Raw genomic sequence first — 10,339 nt, 5'->3', positions numbered from 1 at the left:
ACATATATCAACAGCTTCCAGAACACCTTCTTCCCCACAGTTATCAGACTTGTGAGTAGACCTCTCATATATTAGAGTTGATCTTTCTCTGCACATTCTCTGTAGCTGTAACACTATATTCTGCACTCTGTTCTGTTACTCTGAAGTACTCATGTAAGGCACACAAAACAATACCTTTCACTGTATCTCGGTATATGATAATAATAAATCAAATCAAATCATTGATAGTGGGAGCTGGCTGTACACAGTTCGCTGTCACACTCCCTACATTACCACAGTGGGATACTTCATTGTCTGTAAAGCACAAGGAGACTGCGGAGATTGAGACAGGGGCTACATGAATGCAAGTTTCCCCCCCTCCCTCCCCCTTTATAGAATGAGTGGGTGATAGTTGGGGGTGAGTGCAGTGCTGCCTGGAGGATTGGGCTGGTCTCTCAACTCCCAACATGTTCCACCGGAATCTGCAGCAGCAGCAAGAATCCAGGCGGGACCTGAGGCCAAGCAGCGTCAGAGAGAACTGACGTACAGGTGGACCCACCTGGAGGATATAAAAAGGCAGCAGCAAAGGGAGAGTTTATTAAAGACGCTGCTCGGGAACAGGCGGTGCCCCAGGTAGGAGAGTTCGGAAAGTTAGTGACTTGTTTCTTGTTAAATAAGTTCATTTTCTGTGTTTCAGAAGCTGGCGTTGGATTCGATATTTCTTCTTTATTCTGCGTTTCCGCCTGTTTTGTGGTTCTTGAAATAAAACGAAGCAAATTATTGAATCCGAGATCCGGAGACAAACAGAGACAGCTCGGAGGGAGGGAGGGAGGGATTGAGTGAGGAATAATGAGGAGGGAGAGGTTCGCTTGAACTCTGAGCCGATCTGAGCTACAGTCACTTTGTTATTCTCAGTGAGTTGGGGTAAACTGTAGGGGACCGTGTGCTCGCTCTTGATCAACCATTTCCTACTTACAGATTGTTTAAGTGAACTCACATTCCACTATTGGCCAGGATGGGATTTGTACCGGGTCTCCTGGATACTACCTGGCTCTCTGGATGAACAATTCAGTGATAATGCCATCACCTCCCCACTGTCCTTGGGCAGATTTTTGTTGATATAATGTTTTGGGAAAAAAACAATCATTACACTTTGAGTGGCGAGCTACTTCATTTTTGTTTTACACCAATTACTTGTTTCTGCCAACTTCCACCATCTTTTACCTATTTAATTGAATATTGATGTGGACACTATGATCTTGTCATAAATTGTATCCTATGATCCTGCTCCACTTACCACCTGATGTAGGAGCAGTGCTCTGAAAACTTGTACTTCCAAATAAACCTGATGGACTATAAGCTGGTGTGATGTGATTTTAAACTTTATTGAACATTGTCAGTCTGTCCTTGCTGCAGTGATTCCTATTTCAGTGTTTGTTCCAGGATATGACACACTCTATTACCCAGAGTGATCCGTGCAGATTGTCTGTCTCTGGGTGTACTTTTATCCAATTAGCAAATGTAAAGTTTTAGTGTAATTAATCAGTTCCTCGTCCTCTGTTTTAATTAAAATGATCTGAAGTCTCTCTTCACTTGGGGAAACTATATCCTTGGATATAACAGACCTGGCAGCATGTGTGCAGAGAGAGTTAATGTCTCCAGCCAGTGGCTTTGCTGGATCTTTCTAGACACTGTCAGGTCTCCTGCTGATTCATTCCAGCATTTCCTGGTTTTGCTTCAGAATTCCAGCATCTGCATTATTTTGGGTTGAGGGAAAAGTGATTTTGCAAAATGATTCCCACAATGATTCAGCAGTTGCCAGACAAACAGTATTTCTGGTCTCCTACTCCCTCCAGCATTCCCATCTGTGTCGGAGCAACCAGCGAGAGTCTTGTTCTGTACTGACCAGGCAGGCCACAGGTTCAAACCTGCAAGTGACTTTATGACCGCAAGGCTGAGTCTTGGTGCCCTTGGTTTTGGGAGGGTGGGGGGAAATACACTATCCAGAGGTGGCATGTAGCTAACACTGTTACCTCCCAGTACTAGGGACGTTGGTTTGATTCCACCCTCTGTGTGGAGTTTGCATGTTCTCCCTGTGTCTGTGTGGGTTTCCTCTGGGTGCTCCAGTTTTCCTCCCACAGTCCAAAGATGTGCAGGTTGGGTGGATTGGCCATGGGAAATATGGGGTTAGGGTTGGGAGTGGGCCTGGGTGGGATACTCTTTGGAAAGCCTGTGTGGATTCAATGGGTTGAATGCCTGCTCCCACACTGTAGGAACTCTGATTCTAGTTCCTGCTTCCTAAAGCAAGCAACAGCTTCCCTAATGAAATGGGCATCAAGTGGATTGGGTCACGTGGCTGTTTTAGCTCCATCTCTCAGACTGGAACCCTCCTGGTTAAGGTTCCTGGGTGGAGAACCTGTAAGGTGCTTAGACTCCTGGCCTGGACCTCAATGTAAGTCTCGATGTAAAAACGGAGCCGAGAGACAATGGCTATGATATTGACTAGTTAGAAAAAGATTTACAGTCCAAAAGAAAGATTAAAAATACATCTAGTCTATTTATAAATCTGAAATTTAGCTTCAGGCAAATAGCAATACAGCACAGAATCCAAACAAAGTGATGCAGTGAAATACTGAGTAAAGGAGATGAGCACGCAGCACTCTCTTGGTCCATGCTCAGTGTTTTAAGTCCAAGGTCATTCACTATTTGTTTTAAATGTCCTACAAAAGGTAACGAGTGATCTAGCAGAAAGGTTGTCGTCGGCTCTCCAAGGGGAAGTAGGGCTGGGCACCGCCCGCATTGCAAAGTAAAATATAAACAAATTATTGGATTAGCAATGGCCCTTCTACTGACTTTGAAATCTGCTCAGGCAGATAAACTACACAGTTAATGTTTGCTTATTTTGCTGATAATAAATTTTTTTTCAGGATGGATCTGAAGACAATGATGTTGCCGCTTTTGCTTCTCTTGTCCACATTTGACTGTGTATCTGCTCAGTCGCCAGCTCCCAGAGGGTGTGGCTCTGACTTGCTGCCTGTTTACTTCAATCTGTGTGACCTGGATGCTGTTTGGGGGATTGTTCTGGAAGCCATTGCTGCCGTGGGAATTGTCATCACGGTGATATTAATTGTGGTTCTGTTGGGCATCACTCCATTCATTCTCGACAAGAGGAAGAAAGCTTGTGTCCCTATCCAATTGCTGTTCCTAACCGGCACGCTGGGAATTTTTGGCTTGACCTTCGCTTTCATTATCAAACTCGATGAAAGAACGTGTCCAACCAGGCTATTCCTCTGGGGAGTTCTCTTCACCATCTGTTTCTCCTGTCTGCTGACCCATGTCTGGAGGCTGCTGAAGTTGGTGCGTACAGGGGAAGGTCCCACAATCTGTAACATGATCAGCTTGGTTCTGATCCTGACTCTGGTGCAGGTCATCATTGCCATTGAGTACCTAGTGCTTACCATTGTCCGGTTCAGAAACTCCTGTTCTTATGAGAACAAAGACTTTGTCATGTTATTGATCTACGTTATGTTCCTGATGGCACTGACGTTCATCCTTTCCATCTTCACATTTTGTGGCCATTATAAAAAATGGAAGAAACACGGTGCCCACATATTCGTGACCATGTTCTTCTCCATAGCCATCTGGGTGGTGTGGATTGTTATGTTTGTTCGTGGGAACGCAGCTTTGAACAGGAGTCCTGAGTGGGATGATCCCACACTCAGCATCGCCCTGGTCGCCAATGGCTGGGTCTTCATCCTGTTGTACATGCTTCCGGAAATCCGACATATCACCTGCCCCGCAAAGTCCGAAGATGATCCACAAGACAGTGTTGCTCCAAGTCAGCACACCGGAGGAATGAAGGGTCTGGATAACCAAGTCTTCTTCTTGGAGGAGCCAAGCAGAGGTGAGTCATTCCTGCTGCAGCAAGAGCATGAGATTACATCCAGATTAAGAGAAAAACAATAAAAATCCATCTGAATAACTGAGAATGTAATTTGGAGCCCATCTCCCAGGCTTGAGAAAGACTCTTCATCACTGGCTAACTTTAACTTGAATACTTCTCATTTACTGAAGACTTGTCCCTCACTTCCCTTAGCTCTGTCCAGTATTTTTAAAATGGACTGAAACTGCTATAAGGATCAAGAAACATTTTTACCGTGCAATGTGAAGAGAATTTTGTAAACTGTGTTTTAATGGGGTGGGGATTAGGGAGAGAACTACCAGCAGAGCTGCCAAGAAGAGATCAAATTGGACACCCATTTTCAAAGACCCACCACAGGCAGGATGGCCCATATAGCTGCCTTCCACACTGCCTGATTCTGATGAACCTGTTAACTGTGAAGCTGCACTGAAGGAAAGCAGGAGCATATTTAAAAAAGAAACCAAAAGAGCAGCAGATGCTGGATAATTGGGCAAATTAGAATCTTCAATCTAACAATGTCAAGTACAGTATAAGCATATTAATGAGGTGTTGTTGATGTTTGCCCTGCAGGGGAGGGTGGGGCATGAGATTGTGCTTCAAAATTCAACCAGACAATGGCAAAGCATTAGTTTCTGAGCGCCCCCACCCTGGTAGCTCTTCCACTCTCGTAGTGAAGAAATTCAGGTGAGACACAGCTTGGCCTGTGATTAGCTACAACTAGACTTGCTCCTCACCCAGGCCTAACTTGGTTTCATCTGAGGGTTCATTAATTGAGTAGCATTAAACTGACTCCCATTTCAAGGAGTCTCCACAGAATGGATTCTGACTATGGAGACAGGCTGTCCTTATGCTCCAGCAACACTTGATCAAAGCAGGTTCACTTCCTGTTTCAAAAGCACTCTGGTTTAGAAATGTCTGTGACGTTCTAGTGAGAGCAAATTGATTTTTTAATCTTGTTTATCACTTGTCTCTGCAAAGTAACTTTTTAACAATAGAATGCACAAGGAGCAGAAGTTGTGGTGCTGCCTGCAAGGGACTAATATGCAGATTAGACAATAATTGAAATCTGGATCAAGACATTATCCTCCTGGGTGTGCTCAGGAATGAGGGATGAGCTATAACCATCCCAGAGAAAAGCAGGTGGAAAAGGGATCATTGTGATTTGATTTAATCCTCTGTGGTTCTGTACTGGGCTGTGACATTACACTGCTCCTGGTACCCTTTTTAGTAGAGTAGAAGGAATGGCAGGACATCGCTGGCTCTTTGTAAATGTAGAGAAGGGATCAAGAAGATGGAATGGCTGTGTTGGGTTTTAAAAACTGCTCTACCTCACCTGATTTTATTTGCTTCCATAGGATTCTCTGGGAATCTTGACGATAACGTTCCCTCGCCTTCATACCGCAGTCACTCACCCATCAGTCACAACGTAAGTGCTACCTTCGAATGTCATTGAATGTTTTATCTTGTGTATTGCGCCTGTTGTCCCACATGGATTGATTTTAATTTGGCCACTGCAGGTCATCCAAAAATTGTCACCTGCTCAGCACATCAAACTAAACAATTGGAGGGTTACCAGTTGTCCCAGAGTCCCTTTTAATGTCTATTTATTGCACAAACAGTCGATGGAACTGTCTCTGTCAACGCAACATTTACCAGATCGAGGAATACACATGTAAAATAAGAGCAGAAATAGACCATTCAGCTCCACCATTCACTAAAAGCATCGCTGATCAGTTTGTGTTTTGCATTTCACACCTCCATCTCCTCCCACTGACCTTCCTTTCTCATTGGGCAATGGACTAAATCTACCTCCACTTTAAAAATATTCAATGACCCACTTCCATTGCCTTCTGAGGCAGAGAGTTCCAAAGTTTGTGAAAACATTTGTAGCTCGGGTGCTCATTGTTGTGGTTCCGTTTGCCAAGTTGGGAATCTGTGTTGCAGACGTTTCGTCCCCTGTCTAGGTGACATCCTCAGTGCTTGGGAGCTTCCTGTGAAGCGCTTCTGTGATGCTTCCTCTGGCATTTATAGTGGTTTGAATCTGCCGCTTCCAGTTGTCAGTTCCAGCTGTCTGCTGCTGTGGCCGGTATATTGGGTCCAGGTCGATGTGTTTGTTGATGGAATCTGTGGATGAGTGCCATGCCTCTAGGAATTCTCTGTGAACTGACAGCCAGACTACTACGACCACTAGGACTCATAACAGCACACAAACCAACAGCCACTCTCAGACAACAACTCACCAGAACAAAGGACCAGATACCCAGCATGAGCAAAACCAATGTAGTGTACAAAATCCCATACAAGAACTGCACAAAACACTACATAGGACAAACAGGAAGACAGCTAACGATCCGTATCCATGAACACCAACGAGCCACGAAACGACATGACCAGCTATCCTTAGTAGCCACACACGTAGATGACAAGCAACATGAGTTCGACTGGGACGACACTACTATTATAGGACAAGCCAAACAGAACAGCCAGAGAATTCCTAGAGGCATGGCACTCATGCACAGATTCAATCAATAAGCACATCGACCTGGACCCAATATACCGTCCACTGCAACGGACAGCTGCAACTGACAACTGGAAGCGGCAGATTCAAACCACTATAAATGCCGGAGGAAAGATCACAGAAGTGCTTCACAGGAGGCTCCCAAGCATTGAGGATGTCACCTAGACAGGGGACGAAACATCTGCAACACAAATTCCCAGCTTAGCAAACAGAACCACAAGAGTTCCAAACTTGCTACTTAGCACAGTTTAGTGTTTCAAGGATAGTATGGGATAAACCACCTGCTCAATTGTTCACACTGGGACTAGAGACCTGAAATTACATCAAATACAGTCACCAAGCAGGATAGCTGTAGACAAAATTCAGATCCTTCACCTTTCCACCCAATTATTAACTCCATGATGGCAGACAAGATGAATAAAGAATAAAACTGATCGTAATGAACCCTCACTGGGACATAGAGACACAATGAGGAGGAGGTGGGGTATTCTAAAAACCATTTGGTTTGTGTCTTTTTTTAAATGCTGGCTTTAAATGGAGATTCTCACTTGCCGATTAAAGTATTCCGTTACAGAAGCACAGGAGGAGACCATCCAGATCATTGAATCTGTGCAATTTCAAACAATACACAATCTGTGTTTAGATTTAAACCAAATTATCTTTCCACTGGTTCGTTGGCCAATTACAATATCACTGAAATCGATGTCCCTCTAGTTACTGACTTTCCAATTGCTAGAACAGATTTCTCTGTATCCAGTCTACTTAAACTCCTTGTTAACTTTGAAAAGCATTGGTTAACCTCACTGGCACTTGCCTCTAAAGGTCAGGCCGTTTGATACATGGCATATCCCATGTTCAGGAGCTAAAAGGTGCATTGTAACTGATTCCAAATCAGAGGAGCACCATCCCTGAAGACTGGGTTACCAGCTCCAGAACAATGAAGATCTATGCATTGTGAACAAACACATTCTCCCCCTCAGTGCTTCATACTGAGGGATCACACACCAACTGTCAGATGAACTAAGGTCAGAAGTTCTGAATCCTGGGAAATGGTTCCAATGTTACATGTTCCACCATGACTGACTGAATGTTTTGATCTCTGTTTTCAGGTATATTCTGCACCACAGGATTTCACAATTCCTCGCCCTCATGCCAGATCCAGCTACCTTCCTACACCCCTCCTACAAGACCCTTACCTCAACTACCAGAACAGACAGACCACCTTCTAGTATATTACAGCCTCACATAGAGGTAGCAGGCTGGTTTTGGTACAGAGCTTCCCACACCATTCAGTCACTACTTCCAGCTGGATTCCAACAAAATTCTTCAGTTCCTGTTGATATTAACTTATTGATATGGGAAACCTCTCTCCTTTAACGCGTGAAGTATTTAGACAGCTGCCAACGATCATTCACTCATTTCCTGGTTGCTGCTCATTGGCAGGAAGTGCTGGAACTGTGAACCCGATGGCTAAAAGCATGGCTTTGTTCATTGCTGAATATTCTGGGAAGAAGCTTCATTTTATATATCCAATACTAATTATCAATAACCAAAAAACTTGATCAAAATGAATGTTTTAATCTACAATGACTTTGATTATCTACCCTGAAATGTATTTTGCTGCATTGCACTCATTCAAGTAGATATGCTACTGGCGGTGATATTCAAGTGTGTAACGGTTAGAAACACTAAGCTAGCATAACCTTTTTAGCTTTACAGTTTTTTTTCTCACTCTTGCTTTCTAACAAACCTTTGGTTTCTCTCTGGCTGTAAATCCAGTCTTTACTGTGTTTATTGTTTTTTCCTTCGCTTTACCTGGTCTCTGACCACTCCCCTATACCCCGCAGGGCAGTGGTGGACCAGACTGCCTTACTGCCCAAATCATTGATAATCTTGCTGTGTTTAGGAACTTTACCTTTTTCTCTACTTTGATTTGTAACTCATAACTGCCAGATATTTGTAATCAGTGAAACTAGCCTCTCACTGGTGCTGGCTCTGTCTGCCTGAGTGTTATTTCCCATATGTCACTGTTTGTGTGTTACTGCCTATGGGTCAGAGGGAGAAGCGCCCATTTCACCACCAAATGCACTGAAAAACAAAACTGAACACTGACACCTGGTGTGTCTCCATGTTCAGAAGCTGAAGACTGCACTATAACCTCAAGACTCCAAATCACAGGAGCACCATCCCTGAGGACTGGGCTACCAGCTCAACACTGAGGCCTTGTGAACAAAACCCATTCTCCCTTCGGTGATTCAAACCGAGGGATCACAAGCCAAATTAAAGTTCTATAAATGAAAGGTCAGAGGTGACATTGTACTGACACTCATGCTCTCAGTGCTCCTCCACTTGGAGAATTCATGGATATACTTAATGTACAACTGTCAGTTCTTTGTAATGTTACGTAAATATTTATTTTAAATTACTTTGTTAAACTAAAGGGCATTTTTGTAGATTTAATAAAGTTTATTTAAAAATTGTGTAGTGTATCTATCAATTTCTTAACAGAACAGGGAAGCATGTGGGGTTGGATTGTTCTGTAACTGATGGTCAGGCAGCTGCTCTATCTACACTTTGTGTATTCTTCAATCCTGGAGTAATAGTCCACCCCCAGTCTTGGGAGCAGCCCACTTAAATGCACAGGGTCTGGGGCATTGCTAATTAACTAGCAATCCCCATCTGCTGCACAGCCATGATCAGAGTGACACAGCAACGGTGAAAGCTGGTCTGTTTAAAGCCCTTCACAGCGACCAAACCATCCACTGTAGAAAGTTCCTGGATCAGTGATGCTGGAAGAGCACAGCAGTTCAGGCAGCATCCAAAGTGCAGCGAAATCGACGTTTCGGGCAAAAGCCCTTCATCAGGAATAAAGGCAGTGAGCCTGAAGCGTGGAGAGATAAGCTAGAGGAGGGTGGGGGTGTGTAGAAAATTGTTCACTTCAGGGACTAGGGATCTGTGACTGTGTGGTCTCTGTATAAAGTGGTTGAGGGACACACATGTTTCTAATAGAAACCTTCTTGTTGGAAACAGGTCATTAAAAAGTCTTCATTCAAACTCGCTATTCTTTACTTTGCTCAGGTAAGAACTAACAGCAAAAGGTGGCCATTTAGCCCCTCAAACCATTCTGGTATTCACTGAGATCATGGCAATTTATTTCAACATTTTTCCTATACCCTCCCCGTTTCCCCGAATGCCCGTAATATATTGAAATCTGAGTTGGCAAATTTTGAGAAGATTTGTAGTTCTGGATGTAAGCTTTGTGAGTAAATTTACAGACAGAACATAAATCTGAGTCTTACTCAGGGTGAGTTTCCATAATTTCATCAAATCATCACCCTCTAAGTAAAGGAATTCCATCTCCATCCAAAACCGCTTTCTCCTTATTCTGAGATTGACATCTGGTGATTCCAGCAATTACTGGGAGACACTTGAATTTGGTGATACTGGGGGAGACGTGTAATGGAGGCGTGTAAAATTCACCACACCCTCTCTCCCTGTTTTTCTTTCTCTCTCAGCTTGTCCTTTACAAAAACCGTGCCCCAGTAAGAAATAGAATGTATCCTCAATTTTTTTTAATATAACTTCACTGTGGTTGTTAAACCCTTAGCAACTACAGGCCAAAGCTGACAGGTCTGTACTCCATCTCACATTTGGAAACTTTGTCCCTACCTTTGTCAGAACTTTAAAGATCAATTTAATGTGAAGTGAATATGAAAGTGGGGCATGGGGTGGAGAAGAGTTGTATTAAACAGAAAATAGGAGCTGGAGTAGGTTATTCAGTCCTTTGCCCCTGCTCCACCCTTCAATATAATCATGGCTGATTACCCAACTCAGCCTGAAAATGTGTTGCTGGAAAAGCGCAGCAGGTCAGGCAGCATCCAAGGAACAGGAGAATCGACGTTTTGGGCATAAGCCCTTCT

General features: G+C 43.7%; 1 protein-coding gene across 1 annotated transcript; it reads left to right on the top strand.

The window, feature by feature from the left end:
* Positions 1–504: 504 nt before the first annotated feature.
* Positions 505–8,899, top strand: LOC132831262 (G-protein coupled receptor family C group 5 member B-like). The gene is made up of 4 exons (XM_060849285.1): positions 505–612; positions 2,907–3,883; positions 5,257–5,327; positions 7,529–8,899. Exons 2-4 carry the CDS (start codon positions 2,908–2,910, stop codon positions 7,646–7,648), a joined length of 1,167 nt encoding a protein of 388 aa, XP_060705268.1. The 5' UTR covers positions 505–612; position 2,907; the 3' UTR covers positions 7,649–8,899.
* The last annotated feature ends 1,440 nt before the right edge of the window (positions 8,900–10,339 follow it).

This window comes from Hemiscyllium ocellatum, chromosome 33 (genome assembly GCF_020745735.1).
Source record: "Hemiscyllium ocellatum isolate sHemOce1 chromosome 33, sHemOce1.pat.X.cur, whole genome shotgun sequence".
Lineage (NCBI taxonomy): Eukaryota > Metazoa > Chordata > Chondrichthyes > Orectolobiformes > Hemiscylliidae > Hemiscyllium > Hemiscyllium ocellatum.
This window is presented reverse-complemented; position numbering and strand designations above follow the sequence as displayed.

What these genes read in the sequence shown, in the direction of transcription:
- LOC132831262 (XM_060849285.1), top strand. Translation starts at nt 2,908, where the DNA reads ATGGATCTGAAGACAATGATGTTGCCGCTTTTGCTTCTCTTGTCCACA. An exon ending in CTTGGAGGAGCCAAGCAGAG is followed by an intron (nt 3,884 to 5,256) that starts GTGAGTCATTCC and finishes TTGCTTCCATAG; the next exon opens with GATTCTCTGGGAATCTTGAC. An exon ending in ACTCACCCATCAGTCACAAC is followed by an intron (nt 5,328 to 7,528) that starts GTAAGTGCTACC and finishes CTCTGTTTTCAG; the next exon opens with GTATATTCTGCACCACAGGA.